At 41.7% G+C, this 25,469-nt stretch overlaps 7 protein-coding genes across 7 annotated transcripts; 3 read left to right on the top strand and 4 right to left on the bottom strand.

Annotated features, from left to right (window-relative positions):
• Positions 1–9,167: 9,167 nt before the first annotated feature.
• On the bottom strand, positions 9,168–9,362 carry MELLADRAFT_88864 (uncharacterized protein; the record flags this gene model as incomplete). Its single annotated transcript, XM_007412196.1, has 1 exon — positions 9,168–9,362. The coding sequence occupies one exon, from the start codon at positions 9,360–9,362 to the stop codon at positions 9,168–9,170; it is 195 nt and encodes a 64-aa protein (XP_007412258.1).
• Positions 9,363–9,698: 336 nt separating this feature from the next.
• Positions 9,699–9,992, bottom strand: MELLADRAFT_88863 (uncharacterized protein; the record flags this gene model as incomplete). The annotated part of the gene is made up of 1 exon (XM_007412195.1): positions 9,699–9,992. The coding sequence occupies one exon, from the start codon at positions 9,990–9,992 to the stop codon at positions 9,699–9,701; it is 294 nt and encodes a 97-aa protein (XP_007412257.1).
• Positions 9,993–10,358: 366 nt separating this feature from the next.
• Positions 10,359–14,269, top strand: MELLADRAFT_37375 (uncharacterized protein; the record flags this gene model as incomplete). The annotated part of the gene is made up of 10 exons (XM_007412204.1): positions 10,359–10,470; positions 10,541–10,627; positions 10,706–10,812; positions 10,886–10,987; positions 11,113–11,282; positions 11,349–11,496; positions 13,334–13,545; positions 13,643–13,832; positions 13,942–14,094; positions 14,204–14,269. Coding segments are annotated over 10 exons (1,347 nt in total), but the record flags the coding sequence as incomplete, so codon positions are not given.
• A 1,081-nt stretch (positions 14,270–15,350) lies between these two features.
• Positions 15,351–16,325, bottom strand: MELLADRAFT_72403 (uncharacterized protein; the record flags this gene model as incomplete). Its single annotated transcript, XM_007412194.1, has 4 exons — positions 15,351–15,925; positions 16,014–16,071; positions 16,143–16,180; positions 16,243–16,325. 4 exons carry the CDS (start codon positions 16,318–16,320, stop codon positions 15,449–15,451), a joined length of 651 nt encoding a protein of 216 aa, XP_007412256.1.
• Positions 16,326–17,569: 1,244 nt separating this feature from the next.
• On the top strand, positions 17,570–18,704 carry MELLADRAFT_88860 (uncharacterized protein; the record flags this gene model as incomplete). Its single annotated transcript, XM_007412205.1, has 5 exons — positions 17,570–17,931; positions 18,010–18,091; positions 18,162–18,199; positions 18,264–18,321; positions 18,384–18,704. The coding sequence occupies 5 exons, from the start codon at positions 17,570–17,572 to the stop codon at positions 18,702–18,704; spliced, it is 861 nt and encodes a 286-aa protein (XP_007412267.1).
• A 1,926-nt stretch (positions 18,705–20,630) lies between these two features.
• MELLADRAFT_37461 (uncharacterized protein) lies at positions 20,631–22,911 on the top strand (the record flags this gene model as incomplete). The annotated part of the gene is made up of 9 exons (XM_007412206.1): positions 20,631–20,762; positions 20,826–20,868; positions 20,963–21,087; positions 21,153–21,223; positions 21,321–21,467; positions 21,540–21,660; positions 21,828–22,220; positions 22,301–22,346; positions 22,424–22,911. The coding sequence occupies 9 exons, from the start codon at positions 20,631–20,633 to the stop codon at positions 22,909–22,911; spliced, it is 1,566 nt and encodes a 521-aa protein (XP_007412268.1).
• A 731-nt stretch (positions 22,912–23,642) lies between these two features.
• Positions 23,643–24,904, bottom strand: MELLADRAFT_78356 (putative Esterase/Lipase; the record flags this gene model as incomplete). The annotated part of the gene is made up of 2 exons (XM_007412193.1): positions 23,643–24,642; positions 24,736–24,904. 2 exons carry the CDS (start codon positions 24,902–24,904, stop codon positions 23,954–23,956), a joined length of 858 nt encoding a protein of 285 aa, XP_007412255.1.
• Between the last annotated feature and the right edge of the window lie 565 nt (positions 24,905–25,469).

Raw genomic sequence — 25,469 nt, 5'->3', positions numbered from 1 at the left:
TAATAGCAGTTCAGAGTTGAAATAATCTACTACTTTTTCCGTCTTCTGATACACTCATTTTGACTCCGGAGTTACTTTTCCGTCTTCCGATACACTGATTTCAACTCCAAACTGCTTTATCCGTCTTCCAATACACTCATTTTGAGTCCAAACTGCTTTTTCCGTCTTCCAATACTCTCATTTTAACTTGAAACTTCTTCTTCATTAGCCGTCAGACCAGTCTGGAGTTGTAGTTGCCGGATTTGTAGCGCCTACATATGCAGGACTGCATGTAGGCGCTTATTTGAGCTGAAAATTGAATGTAGGTGCTCAAAAATAGCGCCTACATTTCAAATTAGATATGTAGGTGCTTGAAAATTACGCCTACATTCTGAAATTTTGAATGTAGGTGTAACCAAATGACGCCTACATGGGTTTTTTGACATGTAGGCGTCATTTTGGATGGTTTCCAGCGCCTACATCATAAATGTAGGCGCTTCTTCGTGGGAAACACCCATGTAGGCGTAATTTGGCCAGCGCCTACATGGTTTTCTTGTGGGCTGCAAATAGCAACGGCCTAAACAAAAGGTAAGTCTTTTATCTAAAGACTTTTCTCTTCTTCTTACTAATCTAGAAGCTCTAACTCGATAACGAAAAAACGCAAAAAGATCTATCACAACACACTCGCACACAACTTCGATACGATACTTCTATATGAGATGATCCGATACGATAACTCCCCCCTCTCACACCCACTCGATTCCGGTCCTCCTTTTAATCCACCTCCTCGCTCTCTATCAAACCTAACAAACCTATCGTGAGTTTCTCTTTTGTCTTTATCATTTCTAACTTCTAACCTCTTCGGGTTTCAAATTGAATTGTTGTTTACTTTCTTTTTTTCTTTCTTTGTTTATTTATTTGGTTTTAGATCGTTCCGATGCGGAACGACGTGGACCAATGCAGGGAACTTCCAATCCCTTTCCACCATCACCACTGCCTCGCCACTACCGTTTACTTCATCCTCCACACCCTCTTGACTCGGTCATCTCATCTCCATCGAGATCGATCGATCGATCGGTCTCGCCCAATCTGGTAGGTTTTTCTTCTTCTTTGTTTCTTTTTCTTTCTTTGTTTCTTCTTTGTAGCCTTTCACCACGCTGACTACCTCTCTCGTTCGTTTTGATTTAGCCTATTTTAGTTTTAAACTGCCCAATCGATTGTTGTTGGCCATAAGGGTTCAGCCCACCCTAGTTTCTTCTTTTTTCTTTTAGTTTGTTTAGTTTTAGTTTGATTAAGTCAGTCCTTCTTGTAGCTAGGGCCTTGTCCCTTCTGGACTGGCTTGGAGTAATGAAAAATGAAAAAAACCAAAAAAATGCGACTTTTGCCACCTTTTAGCTGAGTTTGAGAGTGCCCCCTTAGAGACTAAAAAATAAATAATGTTAAAAAGTTCTATATAAAGGTCTTCAAAAAGACTCGAGTAAATTTTATTTCCACACCGCAACCCCAATAAATGCCTGTTTGCCACCTTTTGTGGTCCATACATCATGTATAATACAAACTTTGGAGTCGAGTTTCTATTGTACAAAGACAACGGTTAGCAAGAGATGGTATCAATAGAAATTAGAACATGTAAAATAGATTGACCTGTAAAGTGCGAACCAACTTGCCACAAAATTCCTCGAAGTACTCCATAGCACGACGAGCCGACCACAATGCAGACCAAAGTGTGGCATTTGGATTGCATAATAAAAAAGCCGCTTGAAGATATGGGTCTTCCATACAAAGCCAAGGGATACAATTGTGTAAGAGCCAAAGGAAAAGTATCATGTTTAATAATGCCATCGAAAATTTTGGTAAGTTTAAAAATTTGTCGAGTGTTGCCTTCTCATGATGATACTTCTTTGCATCTTCAGCAGCCAATCTTTCAGCTTCTTCTTCCTGGTAAGTAGGAGGAAGATTTGCACCGGCTGCAATCGCTTCATCTCGCCCGTCGCAAGGTTTCCGACCAACGTCGCGTCACAGTGTCCCTTCAAGTTGAATTTACTCCTAGCATTGACCTTATGCTCTCCGTCGCACCATAAGCACGTGTGATACCAGGGCTTTTTGCCAGGTATCTAAAAGTCAGATATTGATGAAAAGTCACTATAATGGTATAAACTGAAGTGGATTGAATAGAAAATAAGGAAATGACTTACCGGATCTTTCAGATCCCCATATGCATCTTTCCCATAATGTGCAGGAGAGTAGTATAACTTCGCGTTGTCATAGACAACTATGGGCTTCTCAGTAGGAGCCGGTATTTCTTCGATATCCGAGTCTTGATCCGGGTTGAAGTTTTTGGGTAATTTGTAGTTCTTCAACTTGGGAGAGAGAGAGAAACAAGATATCAGAAAGGAATAGAAACATAGCGATGTACAGAGGTGATTTTACCTGTTTCTTACGCTTAGCTCCAATGGGTTTCTTTTCAGCCAAAGATTTGACTGGGACTTTTCAAGCGCGCTTCCCATTGGCAGGATTGACAGTGGTTTCAAAAGAGTTTTCTTCAATCTCAACCTCCCGATGATCATCCCCATCTTCATCTTTGTCTTCAGTAACAAAGTTGGGATCTTTTTCTTGATCGTCTCCTTGTTCAAAATCGATTGCGATAACCTTCTTTGAGTTTCCCTTAGTACTAGCGTTTTGGGAGGTGGAGGAAGACTTGGTAGTTGATGTGGATTGAGAAGTTTTCAGAGCTTTAGACTTGGAGGTGGATGAGCTTGATTTGGTGATGTTTCTCTTCATTTTGTATAAATATAGAGAAAAGAAGCTATGAGATTTGAATGGTTTGAATAGTAATAAGATACAGTAGTAGTGAGAATTGTTGTAAGATGGCTTATGAGAATTTGATGTGAATAGCAATAAGATGATGTAGTAATAGTGTGAATAATAATTGTTGTAAGATTCAGATAGGTCAAATGAAAAAAGAGAAGGTAGGTGGAAACTGGGATTGCAAAAATAATTGTGAACTTGAAGCATTATGGCACCATTGTTTGACCGACTGGATGGCCTCAGATGATTGTAAGTTCCTGATCGGAAGGCCATGGCGATGATCGAGGATGGGTCGAGTCGAATAGGAGGATTGACGGCAGCCGATCGTAGTGGTTGTGTCATATTGGCTAGATTTGGATGCAAGGGGTGGTATCCTTGCTTTGGTAGAAGTAGAGGCAGGGTATCTGCTCGGGGCCGCGCAGTGTCGCGCACACTGCGCACACTGTGCTGGGCTGCGGTGTGAATTTGCGCAGTGGTTTGAAAACCACCAAGCCCCGGCGGTGCCAAATGGTGCAGTGGGGTTTTCAGACAACCCCGCTGCGATGAGGCACCTCGCAGCACATTTTTTGCGCAGTGGAGTGCGCTGCGCGTCAGGGATTGATTCCAGAGTCTACCAAAGCAATATGCCAATCACTGGCTACTTTTGCAAGATATTTGCTTGGATACACCAATACAAAGAAGGCTTACCCATCTGGCCCTAGTCCCAATGAACGCTATATACGCAAGTTGTTTGAGATATAACTCTTGAAATTTCAATAGCGCAGGAATTGGTGTCATCAAAGTGAAATTGTGACACCGGCCTCCAATTGGCTTCAAAGGGAAGCAATGTGACTACTGCGCGATATATTGAGATGTTTTTTTGAGAACGACTTTGGGGGTTGGTAGCTGTACCACAACCATTTTGCAGACCGGAATTTGGAACAAAGCCCAATGCTCCTATGTTCTTGGCATTTCACCATCTGATCACCTGGACAAAGTTCAATTGGGCTCTTGTACTGTAGGCTTGTTTGGGAGTTATGTCTTGCCTCTACAAGAAGTATTTTGTGTGGGCACGTTGACGTGCTACACGGCCACACAGTGCAACCTCCCCAGCTTCTCAATCTCAAATCTCACACTGTTTCTTCACAGCCACCACATCTGTATCCCCCACCTCCTCAAGGAATCCATCCTCAGATGTTGCATCAAAACACAGCTAGACCTGCCTCCACGTCTGGCTGGCTTCCTGAAGTCACAATTCCAAAACTTGGGTCTGACAATGATACTTTTATTAAGTCATACAATCAACACCCCAGTGCTACTAACAAACCACCACCAACCAATTGTGAAGTTGTTGAGATAGGAGCTTGAAGAAGCCGTGGCTATGCCGTTAGTGATGATGAACCTGGGGTAACAGGTACAGATGTGAGTACACGGCACAAGCCTCAGTGCTTTGAAGAGCAACTAAAAATAGGAAACAGACCTGTGCGTAAAAGCAACAGATCGTAGGCAAAGATGATAGATGTGGTTTGTAAGTAAATGAGAAATAAAAGTTCTTTCCAATCAAAAACATAGATACTAACCTGGGGTAATACTAACAGGTACAGATGTGAGTACACGGCACAAACCTCAGTGCTTTGAAGAGCAACTAAAAATAGGAAACAGACCTGACCACCAAACAAGTTAGTAAGAGAAATAAAAGAAGAGAGATTAAGAAATAAATAAAACACTAAACAAACCTGTGCATAAAAGCAACAGATTGTAGGCAAAGATGATAGATGCGGTTTGTAAGTAAATGAGAAATAAACTAATAAAATGTAATCATAGTAAAAATCGTTAGGAGAATGAATCATACGTAATTTCTAAAAAAAAGACACTTACAGTTCTTTCCGATGAGCAAAGCGACCGAGTGGACAACAGATAATATATATAAAAGAGAGCTCATATGACAAAATGAAACAAATAAATAAAATCTCAGGTCACATACAACCTATTCCCAAAATAGAAAAATGACAAACCAATAACCGCAACTTTCCTTCTCTAACCAAACTCATCATGCCTTCTTTTGTATCTAAAATCTACACAATCTTCTTTCTTAATTTGATCTTCATTAACAACTTAACAACACTGTCACCGGAAGTCCTTGACTAATAAACCATACTACTGACAATCAGCCTAAACACTTAAGAGGAGATGTAAGATATCACAACACCAATGCCCTACCATCCTTTGCCCATTCCTGCTCTGATTCCATCTCACACAATGTGCCTGCCTGACTCTCCTGTTGTCAACCACATGTGTCAACCAGTACTTCCAGATCCCAGCTTCAATTGTCAGCATGAATTTCCAGGTCTTTGGGACAATAAAACCTTGGCCACCTCATTCAATTTGGTGAACCAACATGTTAATCCAAATTCCATTCAGCCAAATGAGTTTAAAGTGTCTTGCTGCATGTACAACAACTCCTCCAACCACTTCTCTGGAACCTCTTCATTTTATCAATCAAGCATACCACCTGCCTATCATTCATGAGAATTGGACCTCTGCCCTCTGCCTCTCCACCAATTCAACAGAGCTTTTGAATTGACACAGCCAATTTGGAATTTTAGCTGCAACACCTTGACAACAATCACCATGTTTCTCTCAATTCACACCCTCCTATCCCTCCAGCTCAACACACAATGGCCCCATCTCCATTTATATCCCCAAGCGCAATCACTAAGTCTACCTTGCAGGCATATGGCCTCAATGACAAATACCCCCTGAACGCTCTGTTCCCTAAGGTCCTGCCCTTGCGTCTGGCAGTAGTGCTCAGCATCACCAGCCTACACCAAGCATGTACAATAGCCCTCTGCTTACCCAGATGCCATGAGTTTCCAATGAACTACATGATTTCTCTTTATCTAATTGCTTTGTCTTAGGCATGGCTATAGGCATATACAGCAACCACATCCTCAAACCCACTTCCACTCCTCAAATGCCCCACCCACAGCCTTGGGGTCTTTGTGGCACACCCAACCCTTGGAATCTTGTGTCAGCCATGAATCTCTCAACTCTGGCTTTGACATTGGTCTTTCCAGCCACCACAAGTTGGATCTAGTCAAACAGCTCTTCCAACAACACACAGATACCATGGAGGCAATCTTTTGAGAATTTCCAGATCTGGGGCAATTCCACCAGCCAACATTGTGCCATGATACATAGCAGCCATTTAATTGAAATTGGTGCAAGGGTGCTTGAAGTGTTTGGATCTGACAGATTCAGCCTTGCATGGCAATTTTGTGGGATTTGCACTGGGAAAAGGGTGAAAAAGCAACATCAATTCTGACTTGTTTCCTTCCTTTCCCTCTTAAATTTCCTCCATTGTCTGTAGAATGTGGTTCTCTCACCTCCGATCTTAGGGATCAAATCCAGTAATTCAAAAGTGAAGTTTTCATCTTGTTCAGCATGTATCGAACCACACTCATGATTCTCACATTCTCTCTTTGACTCGCTTTTTTATCTCCTTTGGCCACTCTTTACATTGGGTCATCACAGTTCTCTCACATTATGGTTTTTCTTGTTTCCACTATTGTTTATCTATGTACGGTAATGGTAGTGCAGTGTGTATATTTTTGGTGTCAGTCACTTGTTTTTTTGCTCTGTGCAAGTCAATTCATTTTGTTCTTGCTTGTCTGATGTGCTGATGCTTGGTGTGCACCTGAATCTGGCACCCCAGGGATGAGGGCAACATCCCTCAACTCTGTGGCTGTGGGGATGATGGAAATTTCTCTCATCTCTACGGCCTTGGGGATCAGGCAAAATTTCTCCTCTCCGCAGGCTTGGATCTACAAATGAGTCCAAGTGTCAGGGTGGCTATAACAATATAAAGTGAGCTGTCTAGATTACACTCACTTAGAAGACCTGACAAGAGTTCTTACTGGATCCGTAAGAGCTATATTGAGTTTTGATTCTATTAACAAAAATAGATTAAGAATATATGTTAATTATGGGTATGCTGATTAATTCTGATACGAAATTATGACCACGGCCCACTGTAAGTTTTACAGAAAAGAACTGGTCGATTCTGAACCGGGTGGTATATTTGAGAGGAAGACCCCAAGAATTGCCTGTGTTACTGGACACAGGGATACTGTCAACTCTATGTTGCAGTGCCAGAGGTATTTGACCAAGATAATAACTACCCTACGAGTAGGAGTAGTGTAGAAGCTTCAAGCTTTATCATACGAGGAGTTATTTGGCAGGGAGGATTCGAGAAAAACACTAGAAAAGGTGAGAGCGTCACTTACTAATTTCTCGTAGTTTTTAAGTGGAATCTGAATCGAATTGGTATTATTATAGGATTCTAGCAGAAGCTGCTATTGGACCTTTTTGTTCAATCTTGTTCCAAGAAAGCTTTGTCGTGAAAAAGTGTCCTTCTTTTGTAGTAGGGAGGTCGGCGACCTATATATACTTTCTAGCGTTTACTGGCTAACATGTGGTTACTCTTGTCTCCTTAGGTTTCCATCCTGGTCGACCTGTGGTGCTTCGTGGTTCGTCATCTGTTCCTATGAGGGTGATATGTGGTATGGGCGAATGCGGTCCTGTATCTCAAATTTGGTAGGGGGAGTTGTTGTTTCATATATTTTGCTATTTCTCCTTTTGATTCCTTGTATAGTTTCTTTCAAGGGAATCAAGGTTTTACCGTTTATTAATTTTGTTGATAGTAATGTCTTATTCGAATGAAAGACGATAGAGGAAATTATTTTATCTTGCCTTTGAAACTAGGCGCAAGGTGTAATTATTATTTTTGTAATTTTATATCTATATACATATTTTAGTGTGAAGCTCTCTTGGCTTTTCGCTCTGCGAAAGCTCGGGGCTGACACCAAGTTACAATTACCGAATGTCCAGATTGAGAATGCACACTTGGTATATACCATAGTCAGTGCAGCAATTGTTGGTCTTTTAATGGCATGCTATGATGCATAGCTGCAGAGTCCAGTACATTGGATTTGAAATAGTCTGACAGAAAATCAGGAAATTCCCCAACAACCTGCTTGAGGTTTGGGGGCAAGCTCAGTAAGCTTTGCAAAATTGGCTATACCTGCCACCTTCCAGCAGTGTTCATTCACTGCCTCAGAGGTCCTTTGCTTCCAGACCAAAGCCGTGTTTGTTTTATGCTCTATTGAAAGTCAGTGGAGATAGTCTTATTAGGTCTATTCAGTAAAATTTGTTGGAGGTCAAGAATCTGTCTGATGGTCCAGAATTTGCCTTGGACAGACTCATCAAAAGTTTACCATGTCATGTGCCTGATTTTTTGAGATTTTTGTTTTTCAGATCAAGGATTACCTTACACACACCTTTGCAAAAGAAGATCCAGAATAGAAATCAGTAAAGATACCAATAAGGTGTAAAATGACAATGAATTGGGGGACATAGAGGAAACTGGAAAGATGACAAGCCACAACATATCACAAGGGATCACAAGTTGTGAAGTATAAGGAAGTATGATGGCAATACTGGAGATTTCTGGAAACTCCAACCCTATGTTCTCTGTAATAATTTGCTTGGGCTTGATGGAACTATTAAGCAAGTAGGATATGCCTCCTCATAGATTTCACAGACCAAGCCAGATGTTGCAGGTAGTTGAGCTCTGCAGTTGGCACAGTCTTTGCTCCACAGCACAAGCACACAAGTGTGTTATGGTTGATGGCCCAACCTCACTCTCCACGGTCAGCTGCAGGCTGTTTTTACCTATGTAGCCGTTTTGCTAGAATCTGGCAGGTTGACCTGCCTACTGCCATAGACTTGGCTTCAAGAAGAAAACAAATCAATTCATGAAACCCATGATCTTCAGGTTTCATGACGGTCAAGTTGGGGCTACCGAACAACCCAGGCTCTCAAACAACCTGCGAGGCAGACGTTGTCAACCTGCGCATGCGCGAGTAGACGCTTGCGAAGCGTACACCCGCCAGGTTGACGGCAACCGAACGGGGCCTCACAGACATGAGGCAAAAGGGAACAGATGATTCTTTCTCCTCGTGACTATCATTTGTAGCCACCTGAGACCATGACATGGAGCAATCAATGTCATGCTGCCAGTAGTAGCACTACAATCAGGGTGTCCGGACTGGTACAGACCTGTTCATATATCTCAATTGTATCTGCAGGTGCCCAAGTTTGGCCCACAGGTGTCAATGAGGATCTCTTGGTCAGAGTACATAAATTCATAATTTAGGAAAATATTGGTATGGTGTGGTATAATGCTTGGTCATATGATGATATCAAGAGGTGGTAAAATGGGGAACCCTTGAACAATGTTTCAACCCGCATCTCTTGCGGCGAAATTCCCTTGATTGAAACTTTGATCAAGGGAATCGCAATCACAGAAGGCCTAGATAAACCACATACAGTCCTGTTTGTCACATCCAGACCTGATGAGCTGAAGAGAGCTGAATTAAGCCTGTGTGTGTTGATGGAAGAACAGTGAAAAATCCAGATAGTGCATCAAATCTCAGGTCCTTCATCACATCCGGAGTAATGTCCACTCTGGGCAGCAAGATTATATGTGGTCGAAAGATAGTGTACATGGCAGTGATAAGTGATATGTTACACATCTATTGAAGTTGTCGGGTCCATTGAAGAAAACAGCAGTCGGGGAGACACGTTCAACTAGAAAGATGAAACATTGGAAAGATCGGATTAGTACTGAGGAATTGCGCCGTGATGAGGTACAGAAAGCAACATGATCAGCACGAGGACTAAAATGTAAGAGAAATGCCGTCATACAAGTAGTAATAGAGGTAGGTTCTCTCACTCACTAGTTTGCAAGCCAAGCCCCTATGACTTTAGGAGTAGTCAACATAATGAGTTTGAAACATGCGGTCTCCAGATGCCACTGATGTGATGGAAGCCTGGCATGACGGCCGACTTGCAGAGTGGGATGTTCATGATCATTCTAAATGTCGAGTATCACCGTATCTACGTTTCAATTCGCGATACCTAGCCAAGAATATCAACGCCTCGACTTCTTTCCTAATCCATTGAGCTTTGGCCACCGCCCTTGCCAATTCATCTTCTTTCGTTTGTTGGTCTTGAAGTGACTCTAATCGAGACATTGTTGACCTAAAGCATTCACGTGTCTTTCTGGCCAACTGATAGTTTGGATCCGGATGATGAGGTGAGAGGTTGATGAGCTCTTTATATACTTTTCGAGCTCGATTTCGTAGTAGATTTACACCAGGCATGATCTAAGAAACTTGGAAGATTGTAGGTTGTCGGAGGGTTGATTAAAACTTGGAAGTAGTTTGACTTTGACTCTGATGTCATTATCAGAATCTGGATTGGTCTATCGATGTTTTCACAAAAGCAGTTGGAGGAAAACACATTATCAGTACAAACTGTAGTTTTGATTTCTGTTCGAGGTTTGAAACCGAACGCGTGAGATCGCGGTGCCGTTGTGCGCGTGATCAACAAACTGTTCAAGGAGCCTATATTCCATCAACGAATACGATGGGAGAGAGTTCGGATAGAGGAAGCATTCGAGGTAAGTCAAAAGTATCATGTAGATTACCTTCAGAGTAGTATCCTGATGTTGCTTTCTCTCAACAGCTATCGATCTCAATTCAGTTCACAAACTTACCTCCTCCCAGGTAGTGATCGATCTGCAAACCGCGGTTAAAGAGCTTCTCGAAAACAGTCTAGACGCTGGTGCTAATGCCGTTGGTCGGTTTTTCAAATCGAATCCCAAGATGTATGTTATCGGATATTCATTCCAGTATTCGCGATTCCGTAGAGATCAGGTTCAAGGAATATGGGCTCGATGGACTTGAAGTAATCGACAATGGTACTGGTATACCCGAACAAGATTTAGCTACAGTCGGTGAGATTTTCTTCAATCACTGCTAAATGACAACCGGTATTGATCAAATCACAACACAATGTTGTGGCCGTTTTTTAGGCCTCAATCATCATACATCCAAGCTCACCACGTTCGAGGACCTAGGACAACTCAAGACATTTGGGTTTCGCGGTGAAGCGCTTAGTTCACTTTGTGGACTTTCTAAGGTCTTCCTACTTCTTATTTGCTTTCCAATCTGCTATTCTGGAAAATAGCTCAATGATATAACGCTCAATTTAGGTCAAACTCCAAACTTCGACCAGTGAGACAGAACCAAGAGGCTGGGCCGTTGATTTTGACAAACTCGGAAATGTTACATCCAAGAAAATTTGTTCCCGTTCAGTCTGTAACCTCCCTAAATCCTTACGAATGCCGCTCGGGTTTTGCTGATACTTGGTCAATGTGACCTTCGCATGTTCGAAATCTACCCGCGTCAAATCTCACTCGACTAATTTACATCCACCTAGAGAGGTACAACAATTGGAATCAGTGAACTGTTCTACCCGCTACCTGTTCGACAGAAGCAGTTTGCGAAAGATTACAAAAAACATTTTGCACAGGCTCAAACATTACTTCAAGCCTATGGCCTCATCTCGACTAGTTTGACCCTCAAAGTCTACAATCAACCAGGAAAAGGGTCAGCCACTCGCTCTTTCTTGAACCCGTTCCTGATGTTTGAGTACTGAGACAGAGAACCAAATAGGGGAAAGGTCGCCCAATTCCAGACTCGCTCCAATGGCAACCTCAGACAGAATTTTTCCGATATTTTTACTGCTAAAGCAGCAGCTACAGTAATCGATTTGAACCTTGAACTCTCCATCAATCCAGACAAGGTGGTACTCAAGTCTCAAGTCTTGTCACCTGATACGCCATCTGATCCTGAAGTGTGGGTGTTCCTTTCAGCAAATCCGGTCCTATGTAATAGATTTTTTCACATGGTGCTAACATGCGTTGAAGTGCTTCCAGTACAATCATCAAAGTGGTAGGCTTGATCTCTAAGCCTGTCCATGGACAAGGACGCACCAGCGCAGACCGTCAGTTCTTTTATGTCAATGGCCGCCCTTTTGCACCTTCCAAGGTGATTTTTGAGCCTTCTTTGTACTGAGCCTTACAAGGTTATTGAAAGAAAGAAGGCAAGGCCAGGATTATCGGGAAGCGGATTGACTCACCTCATTGTATACACTCTTTCTTCTCTTGTACACTTCACAGATACCCAAATGTATCAACGAAGTCTATAGACAATTCAATCCGAATCAGTACCCGGTGGTTCTGGTCAACTTTATACTCAGACCTGATGCGTACGACCTCAACATCGACCCTAACAAACGTACTGTCTTCATTCACAGCGAACACAACCTGATTGAAGCTCTAAAGGTGAGCAAGACTAGTCACGCTTCGTGTGATCTTTTCTTTCTCGAAGCCAATAATTATTTTGTTCATCAATGTACTCAGTTTGCTTGCTTCAAACTCTTGCCTTGAAACAGGCTCAACTGGAGATTTTTTTTCAGCCATATCGCTCTACATTTTTGCTTTCTCAAACCAGTACCTTTCCAACGCGCCCGACGTCACAATATGAAAAGGCGAGCGTTAGCCAGTCGTCTCAGCGTGACGAGACGATTAATCGGACGTCTGCAACTCAACAAACTGCTTCCGAACCTGTTGTCGAACCTGCTTTCGAACCCGAAGAAATTCAACCACCATCAAAGAAGCGGAGACTTAATGAGGCGACCCATGGATCTACCGAAATGTCTGATCAACGCGATGACCAGGCATCTGGACTTTCATCTCACCAAGTCAAAGACATTCCAGACAAGTGTGATGACGTTGTGCTATCGGAGGACGCCCCAGCGCCGTCTTTGACGCTCATCGACCAATCAACTCATGTCGATACAACGGCATCCAAAGCCGGTCCTTCCACCACATCCACTACAGTCATTCATTCAGCGAAGCAGACGACTGGCGAGGATACAACAGAACGGTGGCTTCCAAGTGCTATGAGATCAGCAGCTTCTCGGAACCAAACGACATCGATCCAAATGACTCTCGATACATCTGGTGCCAGTTGGAGTCTAAGTAAATCAGATCAAACCGATCTTCAGATGACGGCTGGCGCGCACACGAAAAGGAAAAAGTTGACTCCCAAGCCACGTATTAATAGTATGCAAAGAATGAAAGATCGACTCCAAAAATTTACCAGAGGGTCTGAGGTGGTGGAAGTAGAAAGCGATGAGGGATCAGATGAGGAGGAGGCCGAAGAAGAAGAAGCTGAAGGAGAAGCTGAAGAAGAAGCTGACGAACGCTGACGAAGAAGCTGGCGAAGCTGCAGCTGAAGAAATGAAAAGTGATACTGATGAGTTGGAAAAGGGCAGCCGCAGTCAAGAAGACGAGGAAATGATCGTTGAAGAGCAAAAAGTCACTGAGCCAGCTCAACCATCAAGATCTTCCACGATTGATCTTGATGCCATCAATCCATCATCAGACCACTCGAATGTACCAACCTTGAGGACTACGAGAACGGTTCAAAGCCAATGGCGAGACGAGATTCAATCGGGCCAGATAAGTGGAGAAGTAGTTGTCAATTTGGACATGGACAATCTTGAACGAGTATGGTCTAGAAGTTTGAAAGTTACAGAGCCTGAATCAGTTGCCGATAGGACAGAAGAGCTGATGGCAGCAGGAATTGGCGAGTTAGAAGCAGAAGCAGAAGCAGCTTTAAGTCGAACGGTTCACAAGAGTGATTTTGCAAACATGAAGATTATTGGACAATTCAATCTTGGCTTCATTATTGTAGGATTGGGTGAGGAGGATGTGCTTATTGTGGATCAACACGCGAGTGATGAAAAGTACAACTTTGAACGTCTTCAGCGAGATACGAAACTATCAGGCCAGCGCTTACTTACGTATGTATTTCGATGACTGACAGCTCCATACGGAAGGCGTCTAGTGTAAATTTGATCATCTTATGCAGGCCTGAATGTTGTGCTTTTTTGAAACTAGGCCACGAACTTTGGATTTGCCGGCGGCTGAAGAGCTGACGGCCATGGAACATCGGGACTTGCTCGAAATGAATGGCTTTGGAATTTTGATCGACGAAGATGCACCAGTTGGACAGCGAGTGAAGCTGGTGGCTCAGCCTGTGAGCCGGGATACCATCTGGGGTCCTTCTGGTATGTCTTTTTGTCTATGTGTATGTGATGTCAAACCTGCTAACTTTTTGTTATTACGACCATATAGATTTGGAGGAGTTGATCAACCTAATTCGTAACTCAGACCGGGCGGCTAATAGCGACGGCAAGAGCCTTACAGGGGCACCACCGCTAAGACCTTCCAAAACTAGAAAAATGTTTGCGTCTCGAGCATGTAGAAGCAGTGTGATGATTGGAGATTCTTTGACGACTGGGCAGATGAGATCTATCCTGGACCACATGGGAATGATGGAAGAGCCTTGGGTACGCTAGATTTTTTATCCATTTGAGAGGAAATGAATCTCGCCGTAGTCTGGTTGCGTGTCACTTTGACTGGCATGCACTGATCGGATGCCGGTTATGCTGTGTTTAGGCATGTCCACATGGAAGACCTACGATGCGATGGGTTAGTTCTAAATTTGCCACATTCAGTTTTTGAAATGTGTCCTGACTCTGACATGTTCATATTCTTTATCTCCCATCCACATCGAACAACCTCCCCCTGTTCGATAACTTAGTTGACAAGGTGTGAGGATCAAAAAGAAGTTGATTCACGCGAGCAGGTTAAGGAACTATTGGAGGATTCCTTTTGTTGATTTTTTTGCGACGGTGATTAGAGTCTTGAATACAAGTGAAGGTGAACAGATTTCCGCATAGAAGCAGTTCTTGGGATCCATGACACGATGTTCATTGCCAAGTTGATTATAATTTTATGTTATGCTTGTACTTTACAATCCTTTTACTGCATTTTGTGCTTCTGAGCACAATTGGACGGAAGAGGTTCTTACACCAGTAAACCTGGTGCAAACCTGCAAAATCCCGGACTTTCAAACCGAGAGGTATACAAATCTGTGTAGAAGATAAGCAATTTTTCATTTTAGTAACAGTGGCTGTAATCTTGAGGTATGTATCAGCTTCAAAGTGCTTGTTAATCATGGCTCCCATCCCAATCCTTCCAATCTTAATTTCTGGGAGTTGGCAGGGAAGGCTTCTCTTGTGCTGGTGTCTCAGTTCTATGACTCAAAGATTTATGTCAGCAGAGGCCGAGCCAGGAAGATGGCACATATGCCCATTATAATTGTGGACCTTAGAACTGACCTCAACTCAATTGTCTATGACGCTGATAATTTTCCTTTTGGTTTGGTTGTCGACTTGTCAGGTTGGCAATCACAAACCATCACAGCCTTCTGAGAAGATCAATCAAGAAATAAACAAGTTCAAATTGGTGATAAGATGTGCTGATTCCACAACAAAGTTCAAAGATTAAAAAGCGACCACAGAAAGCACTCTAGATAGAGGTAGTTAACCATCAACAATAAGTACATAAGAATTGGTAAAACGACAGCGCATGTGAACAAAAGATTGTGTTGTTAATTTAACAAACAGTTGGTAAATGAGTAACGAGTTGGACAGTTCCATTAGACTTGAGCACAAAAATGCAAGATTGAAATCCTACTCAAAAATGCATTGAAGAAGAATAGGCGATACGAATAATTGAGCAAAGGTTCTCCAAAGTTTTCCGATGTAACACGAGTATAATGTGAAAATCAAAGGTTAGACAGCTGCGATGGCACTTGTAGATTTGCAGTGACCCGCTCTCTGGCCAATCATCGCACTTCTAACCCAAAAGAGCCTTGAGGCCTGACGTCAACGAAGGAACAATTCCTGTCCCAGGTGGAGCAGCAGGTTGCTGAGCGGGCCCGCGTTGATCGGCGGTTCCGGAGGTGCCGCCTGCTCCTTGAGTCGCCGGTGTTCGCGTTGGAGTGGTAGTGGGGTCATCACTCTCCCCGCTCTGATCATTAGAAGAATCCCTCCCACGTCCGCCAGGCCTAGCAGCAAGACCACTCGATCCCCGACCGTTTCCTCCGGATCCAGGAGCTCCCCGACCATTTCCTCCAAAACCTGACCCAGGGTTTCCGGTTGGACGCGAGTCATCGTCATCGTCATCATCGCCATCGTCATCATCGTCATCATCATTGACCGGTACCTTTGACACTGGGCATTTTCCTTTCTCCCCGTGTCGAACTCTGACCAACAATTGTGGGTACGGCCCAAATGTTTCGCCCGATCCTGGGTCAAGTTGCACATGACCACCCTACATTAGATAAAGTTTTGTTTGTTTCATTCTTTTCTCTTACTGTATTTCACATATTTCACATGTAGGAATATCGCAAAAAACATACCTGTCCTCCACAACTATTGAGCACAGCATAGATGCCATACTTGATGACGTCGATAGGGCTGAGAGAAATATAAGAGCCAGGTTAGATGTGTCTGTCGGAGCGTACGTGAGATGGGAGTATGTAACTCACGCGCGAATTCCATACTGCGTTAGAGACTCGACCACGATCTAAGTGATGAAAAAAGTGTAAGTAGTAATCCGATTCGAAGATCACAAGATTGTAGACTAACCTCACACCTACGACAAGACTGGGAAGCAAGCGGTTTAGTATTTAACATCCAATTTCCATAATTAACAAACGACGCCATAACCCTACAAAACAAAAGATACATTCAGGTGAGGGCTGTCACACAAAGAACGTGAAAAGGTACTGACATGTCGCAATTCTTTTGTTTAAGATTGGACTGCTGGGAAGCAGTCGTATCGCATTGCGGTGCGAGGCCACTAGCATAATTAAATGCAAACAATGAAAGATAGAAACTGATATGAAACACCGCCATCTTGAGTGACTTATGTATTACGAGGAATTAAAGAGAAGTGGGGGCACTGGATCCTGAAGGATGATTCTTCAAGCCGGATGCAAGCTCAACCAGAAGCTATGACAAGATACTGCTAATAATTAGGTGGTAGTAAAGAGCGTGAGGATGCGGAGATTGCAAGTTAGTGCAGGATAGTCGTGAAGCATTTATTGCACGAGGGAGCCTCTGGATAGCTCTGAATACATCATGTATAGCTGAGAGCTTTGATAGTTCACTATAATTTGTATCCAAACAGAAGGCAAGCTGAACTTTGAAGCCTGCCAAAGCTAAGAATACTGACACCGCTGTCAGCCTGAAGTTATTCTACCTGAAGGTTCTGTGATAACTATGAGAAATCTCTGGACTTTCACAAAGAGACAAAGAGTTTAAAATCCGAGTTTTGACATTTGGAAATTTACAAATTGGATTTGTGTGACAATTTGATCTGCATCCGCGAGGTAGATTCACACAAGCGCAAATGTAAACCCGTGTTGGAGGCCCGCGGTGCGAAAGGGACGGGGATTGACGCAAAGACGGACAAAATTGTTGGATGGACCGTGATTCATGATTTTGGATGTACCCAAACGCTGTAAGTTGTCGGCGGCATTGACCGCAATGTTGAAAGTGCGAATTGTGATGATTCATCGTCATCGGACAGCGTCGATGTGGCTCCCCTGGAATCCTTGAGTAGGAACAAATTCCGAGCATCAGATCAGTCCCTCACTTACCGGGGGCTCGGGTCGCGAGCGACAGCGTAGGACTTTGCTAAGATTAGTTTTTTGAATTAAAATTCGTGAGAGTCGAAAGCAGATGGATAGAGTCGATTGGTCGGATTTGACAGCTTCATGACTCAACGCATCAGGCAAGCCGCAATGTTGATAAGTATCAATAGGATTCTTGAAGGGGGGTTCAAAATGATGTATGTAATTACAAGTCAACCTGAAACATCCCTTGAGCCCAGAAGTCATTTAAGGCCTACTCCTTCGCTGGTTTTTGCTGGACTTCATCACTTCTTGCATTCTTGCACACAAGAGAAAACATGTTCAATATCTTTATAGCTCGAGCTTTGTCCTCATGGATGTTATTTGATCTAGTTTCTGCTCAATTCCCGAGTCCTCTTTCGAACGTTGGTCAGACCTTTCCAAACCAGTTCTCACAACCTGGTGGTTCTCCTGGGGCTATGGGTGGCTTTTCACCTAATGGCCCACAATTTCCTGCTCAACCATTCGTCCCTGGTGGATTTCCCGGTGGTGTTCCGAATGCATTTTCACCATATGGTCAACCATTCTCTGGTCCTGGTTTACCTCAGCTACCCGCATCAGGACTCGACACTAGTGCACCATACCAATGTGATCAGTTCGGGGGTCAAGAGGCCGAGATCAAGTTAAAACATTGCAACCTGTAAGTATGATCTATCGCACCCATCATTTCATACTTTGCTCACCTCTCTTTGCTGCTTTTGCCTGTCTATCAATTCAGTGCGCTGGGGGAATTCTTTAACTACGGACAGTGGGTTTGGAGTACAGACCTTACGAGCTCTCGAACTTGTTCTACTTGTCAGGTAAGTCAATCTCTTTCTCCATCTATCCCACAGAGTTGCGCTAATTATCGTTGAATGTATCTTCACTCAGGTCCTGTTAGAGTCACAGAGCCAATTTGCTGTTGCAGTGTGAGTTTGTGTTTATACACCTAAATTCCAACTCATAATTCGATACTGACTCTAAGATCTTTAGTCCTGCTCAAGCCTTAAAGAAAAAGGTTTTTGATATCCTAAGTGGCTGTCGCAACCGAGTCAGTATAACTTCACATCATTTGAAAAAAAGAAAGATATTCTCATATTTTTCAATTTTTAGGCCGGACTTGCTAGTTTAAATGAAGGCGTTGCTCTACCATTTGGATCATTTGGACCTGTGACTGTCAGTCTCCAAATTGCTCGGGGCAAGAAATGTACAGCAAGAGAGGATGACGACGATGACGACGACGATGATGATGATAGCGATGATGATGACGATCATGCTTTTACCTCGAGTAGGTCTGCTCCAGGTAGGTCAACCTCAAGTAGCCTTGCGGCGGGTAAATCTACCTCCAGCAGGCCTGCGTCTGGTAGGACTACTCCATCTTCGTCTGGTAGTAGTACTGGTACTGCGGGTGGAGCAAGATCACGCCCGGTGTAGAAATCATTTGCGCTCAAAATCACTTCCTTGTCAACCCACATCATCTTGAGGTTTATCAAAATCCAAACCCAAAGTAAAACCCACAACGCTCTTTACCTCTCGTTCTTTTCTATGATTATATTATCAATTCTTCTTGTTGTTTTTGTGTGATAGATTTAGATTTGTAATTCGAGTTTGGTCATGGTAGCAAATTCTTATCTTTCAATCTTACAATGATTTGATTAATCTTCATAGTTCCTATCGTTTTTGAAATTGTTAGTTTAGCTCTTGGTAGTATTTTGTGCGTGTCACTTCAGGCTCAGCTTTGGGAATACATAGAGACTCCGTTTAGCTGTGAATGAAATTCGGTGGTAGCTCTTCAGATCTCCAACTGCAATATTTGATAGCTAGTAGCATGATCTACAAATTCAATCAAGCACAAATTGATTATTCTCCAATTCTGAAAAACCGATGCCATGGTTTTCGGGTTGTCTTGACTGGGTCTTTCATTGAATTTTGAAAACAACCAGGATGACGATGACAATAAAAAGCGAATCTTTTTGGGAGTGATTTGGCGTTCTTGGATGACAAGAAACACATCGATAAATGGATACCCATGTTCCTACTTGCAAACCTTAGCCAAGAATCAGGTATGACTCACAACTGAAGCAAGTTTACTTAAAGTTATTGCCTATTGGCGAACAAATTGTAAAAACTTGTCTTGGTCCAAATGTGGAGGATGTCAAGATTGGTTTTTCATTTCACTGTTACTTGTTTAATTTATCTGATTCCCAAGTTTATCAAAATGTAATCTTAACTTCAGGACTGGAGCATATGACAAGGTGATTATGTCATCATCTATCATGATCATTGGGTTTTCTGTTGACCATTAGTACTTGTTAACAGAGGACTCGCACTCCTCTTTTCCCTTCAAGTTTTCAAGCCACTTGAGTTACCTCAACAGAAAGAGTTATACCATTTTCTTATTTGTCATGCTCTTTATCATAAACTGATTCTAATGGTTTGTTATCTCCTTATTTTATCCTTGATATCGATCCCTTCACTACAAAAAAATACCATTCGATTGAAGACATATTGGTTCGTACTGATTCACATTACATGGGCTGCAAAGGTACTAACTTTTACCTTGCTGTTTACCTACTTTCCAACCTACACAAATCGTTCATGAAGATGAGAAGGGAGATCGAATCAAAGAATTTGGTTTTCAACCTTTGATGAATGGTCAGCAAAGGATAAAGACAACCCAAATTTCTATTCAATCAGTCACAAGCCACACCCTCTCAAGAGGTGTTCTGCGCAGGATAAGCAATTTGGGTTATCCATTTCTGATTTTTTAGGAAGAAATCGTTTTTAAGAAGTTGAGCATCATGTATGTTGAGGCTCAGAGTTTGAAATCCCATGAGAAGAAATCGTTTTATTTCCGGAGCTTCACTTGGATTCAGTTGGATTTCATTCACATCCTCACATCCCAACATCACCATCTGGTTACCTACAAACAGAAGTTCTATGATACGAGAAAGTTTCCAAGTATGAATAGTGCCGATTGTGAAAGTTGTGTTGTATGCTGAGTGACTGTATGATTCGAGACCAAAATTTCGACAAGATTTTTCAATTTTCACACAGATCAAAGCTCAGCAAATTTAATTGACTACAAAATTAATGATACCTCGATTATTATTTCGTCCTATTCCGTCGATTTCATTCTCAATCCAAACTCGCTTTCCAATGAGATTTCCTCGGTTGGATCAAATCACAACATCAAAATCAGTTTCATCAACTACATTAAAAATGTCAGATCCACAAAAATCTTCAAGTCGTACATCAGCAAAACCTTCTCAACATCGATCTAGGAAACCTCAATCCCAACAAACCTCCAATACTACGAAACTTGGAACGCCTAGAGAGTTTCAAAATCAAGCTGATGCAATGGATGTCGATCAAGATGAACCTCAGTCTTTAGGAAGTACTCGTCGGTTTGCTGATACGGCTCTTTCGACTGGTTTGAAAGCTGTTATTCCTTTTGAAACTATGTCTGAGATTCAAGCTGCTACACTTGATGTGAGCACTTTCATTAATCAATTTATCAAATCATCTATCTAATCCAATTGTTTTTGATGTTAGGCCGTCTTGGGGGGTCAAGATGTACTTGCGCAAGCTAAAACAGGTTAGTCTTGCTCAGAACACGCCGCTTTGATCTTGGGAAAATCCATACCAATGTTATTTTTCGTCCGGGTATATGTGTTCGATCGTGTTACCAGGTACTGGAAAGACTCTGGCATTCTTGGTACCAGCAGTAGAAAAACTTCGAAACCTAACACCAATGCCACCCAATCGACAAATCTCAATCTTGATTATATCCCCAACTCGTGAATTAGCTGCTCAAGTAAGCTAACAGCGCTTTTTGTTGGAAGATCAATTTGTGTTAACATTTTGGAAACTTTTCGATAGATTGCACGTGAATGTCAGCCTTTGCTAGAGGGTACTTCGTTTGGAGTACAATGCGTTGTGGGAGGTACGAAGTGAGTAGCACAACAGACGCTCTTCCGTTCGATCACAGATATAAAATATGTCATTGCAACACTTTACTCATGTGTTGTATTCGTAATTTTTTTCCAGCATAAATACGGAGATCAATAAGTTGAAAAACAATCGGTGTGATGTCTTAGTTGCCACTCCAGGGCGACTTAAAGACCATTTACTCAACCAAGGACTTCAAGGCCAGCTACGGCAACTTCGATTTTTCATTTTGGATGAGGCAGATAGGTGAGTGTGGTTTACTCACTCCCTCTTGAACAATAAAGTGTTTTGACAATCCCGCTTGATTTTTTTTCTTAGGCTGTTAGATATGGGATTCAAGCCTGATATCGATCAAATTTTACAAACTTTACCAGACCGAAGATCAGTTCCTAGGCAGAGTATGTTATTCTCTGCTACCATACCTGCTGAAGTTATGAAGGTGTGTAATTCATCAAGTTTTCCAATCTGTTAAGCTCAACCTTTTCTGGCCATCCGTATCTATTTGATGGCCTCGGTTGTGTTGACATCCTCTCTTGATGTGTTCCAAGTTGATTTGTTTCTACGATAATTCAATACATTTCTTCATGAATCATCCCTGCTCCTTAGGTCAAAAACGCCGTCTTACTTCCAAACCATGCTCATATCTCTACACTTAAAGCTGAAGACATCAACGCTCATCTACACGTTCAACAAGACTTTGTGATTGCTCATCTACATGATCATTTCGCTGCTTTACTAGAGATCATCAAACAAGATCTTATTACACACGGTCCTAAATCAAAAACAATGGTCTTCTTTCCTACCGCACGTGCTACAGGATTAGGTGGAGAAGTTTTGAAATATTGTTTGAAGGATCGAGTGCCAGTCTTTGAACTTCATTCTAGGATCGCACAGGGGGCTCGTACTAAAACGGCTAAAAAGTTTAGTGATTGCGAATCTGGGGTTTTAGTCACGAGTGATGTTTCGGGTCGTGGAGTAGACTATCCTAATGTCACCACGGTTTGTGCTTCTTCTTTTCCCAAATCTTTCTCCCATTTAAACGATAAAACTGATGATTGTCCTATGGTGACCTCACGCAGGTTGTTCAAGTTGGACTCCCGATGACACCTGAGGATTATGTGCATCGTTTGTCATTTTCATATGACGAAATTCTTGTCGTGTGTATATCACTTACTCATCATCTCATTGATCTCTTTCATCAGGTCTAGGTCGGACAGCTCGAGGTGGAGCCACAGGACGAGGTATCATCATTCTGGCTCCTTTTGAGCAAAAATTCTTAACACAAGGTCAAATGAGTAGTATGCCACTCAAACCTCATCCACCGATCGACTTGGATCGATCCGAAACAGATGAAGCATTAGATCAAATTTCAGAACAATCAAAAGATCAAACCTATGCAGCATGGTTAGGATATTATAAAGGAAAGATGAAAGTCTGTGGGTTTGATCCAGTAGGTTTAGTCAGGACTGCGAATGAGTATGTAAGAGATGGGATGAGGTATCAATCTGATCTTACACCTGGACTACTGGCCAAAACGGTAGGAATGATGGGATTGAGAGGTGTACCTGGTTTGAGAATCATTAAACCAGATCCTTCTGAGTTTGATAGACGAGGTGGTGGTAATGATAGACGAGGTGGTGGTAATGCTAGGGGTAGGGGTTCTAAACCAGCTGGTAGAGGTAGAGCCTAGTATGAGCTAGTGTTCCCTGGTGGTCCGGCTCATGAATGAGGTTCTGTGGCACGATACGAGTGAAGATTGAAAAAGTAAAAAAAGGCTTATCACAAGAATTCCTGCTAGGTATCCGCTCGCAAGTTTAGATGGTTTTCAAGAATTCAAATCGATTTAAATCAAACTCAAGGTTATTTGAATCTTATTAGATAGATTTTTTTTTCTTCAAGTTTTGTTTAGATTTATAATAGATTTTTATATGGAATTGCATTAGGTATGAATTGTGAAAGCAAAATACAAGTAGACTTTATGACTTATCTTGGATTAAAGTCAATCAATCTTATTTGAAAGTTTTGGTATTCTTTTCAAATCTTCATTTTGGAAAAGTGATTTCAGAGGTGGTAAGATGTTGTGACTTTGATGAATTGGCATCTTTTGAAATGTAGAAAAAAAACATGATACCTTGTCAACTTTGGATCTTCTTCTTCAAAGGAAGCGCCTTTTGAATTGATTTCTTGTCAATTGGTTTGTGAGTTGAATATTTTTATCAGAATGAGTCTGATTAGACTTGAGAAGTTTTGACAGATCTTAATCTACTTCATCCTTTCCTTTGATGGACACATTGTATCAGTTCATCATTCCTGGAAGAAAAAATTGACTCAGTTTGACAAAACTAGCATCACTCAAGGTTGCTATCTCACTTCAACCTCAACAAGCATGCACTCAGGCAGCATCACAGTGCAGTGTGTTATGGGTAATTTCATACGGGTTTTTTGCCATCACGTTTTGAACAAATCACGTCTGTTGGACGCTCCCTTGAACTTTGAGCTGATATGAAAAATGTGACAAAGTTGCAGACTCCTTTGATGAAACAGGATAGAAAATGAAAGGGTCTAAACAAATCCGGTGGTATGAGTCTGACTCTAAAAACAATCAAGCTTTGAAATTGAGATGATGGAAATTGCCAAGAAATCAGTTCATGAAAGGCTCCTGGGATGAAGACATATTCATATGTATATCAAATCTTATTCAAACAATTTCCAAAGCAAAAGAATCAAGTGGTTTAAGGATTTAGCCATTTAACAATCCGATCAGCTAATTGATTTGAGCCTAAGAGTTCATCATGATCACCAATTACAGAAGTAAGATCAGGTTCAAGTAAAAGTTTAGGACCATTACTTTGAGTTTTAACCAATTGATTTAAATGATTAACGAAAAGATCAGTTTGTTTAGTAGATAAAAGACTATCATCTTTAGAATGAATGATCAAAAGTTTAGAAGAAATTGGGAAATTAGAAGTAGATAAAGACCAATGTAAAGGTGAAACGGTTTGCCAATCATTTGGTTGTCCATCTGGTCCTATGGCTTCTTGAACAAAATCAATATAATCTGGATATTCTTGAATTAATTCTCTTAAACCATATATCCCATCTAGAAGACCAAGTCCGATGACAGATTTTGGAGTTTGAATTATACTACTTGGATCATTATTAGATAAGATTCCTGAGATTGAAAGACAAATGAATGCTCCAACTGAATGACCCAAAAGATAAATTCGAGTTCGATCATATTGAGGATTAGATCTGTTTAATAAGAAATTCACAGCTTTTGATACATCTTGATTATGAGCTGGATGGATTACTGGATGAGTTCCTATTGAGAGTCGATAGTTGATGGTAGAGATTGACCATTTTGGAAATCGAATTGAAAGACTATCGATTAAAACTTGATTTGTACCTTCAGCTTTATCACCTGTAAAGAGAGAGAAATCGAAAAATCAAAACAATGATCGAATTCATCATGAATATTTCAAAAGTTTTAAGAAATTGTTAAAAACACTCTTACCACTTCGCCATGCACCACCATGAACATAAATTAAGAGTGGTTCAAGTTGATTTGAAGGGTTGATAGGTGTATAAAGATCGAGTTTTTGAAATGGATCTGTATCATAACTTATGTTTTCTTCTAATCGATGATTAGAACTGGCTACTATAAGATTAGATATCAAAGTCATCATCGAAAAAGATTTAATCAACATCCTTGAAAAATGTCTTTTGAAGGGTATGTAGTAAAAAATTCGACTCGGATTTAAAGAAACGACTCTGTCAAACCAAAAAAAAGCTTCCTTTTGATTTATGTACTGGATTTACTTATGACCTTTTAAAGTTGTATACACGTTCAATAAAAGAACTCAAGAAATCGTCTTGAACTGGTTCAACTTTTTTACCCATGCCTTTGGCATTTTTTCCATACGGTTTTCCACACCTGCAGTGGGTGGAAGAGCCACTGAGGTGGCGAGTATTCTTTTCGGTGTTGGTGGTAGTTTTTCCACCAAATCGGATGGTATAATATGATAATTTGAACTGATTATGTACAGTACAACTTACCTCGATGGCCCATGTCCATAGGTGTAGAAGTTTTCAATGAATTCAGAATTGCTCAAGTCTGGTTGTCCACTATGTAAAACCAAACGTAATGTGACGTATTGGGTTTGAAAATGCTCGGAGAAGACCACTTTGGTTTACTTTACTTGATAGTGGAGGTATCGATGATGCCTCGATATAGTGGAGGTCTGTGGG

This window comes from Melampsora larici-populina (genome assembly GCF_000204055.1).
Source record: "Melampsora larici-populina 98AG31 unplaced genomic scaffold MELLAscaffold_29, whole genome shotgun sequence".
NCBI classification, from domain to species: Eukaryota; Fungi; Basidiomycota; class Pucciniomycetes; order Pucciniales; family Melampsoraceae; genus Melampsora; species Melampsora laricis-populina.
The sequence above is the reverse complement of the archived record's forward strand: the minus strand, read 5'-3'. Positions and strand labels throughout refer to the sequence as shown.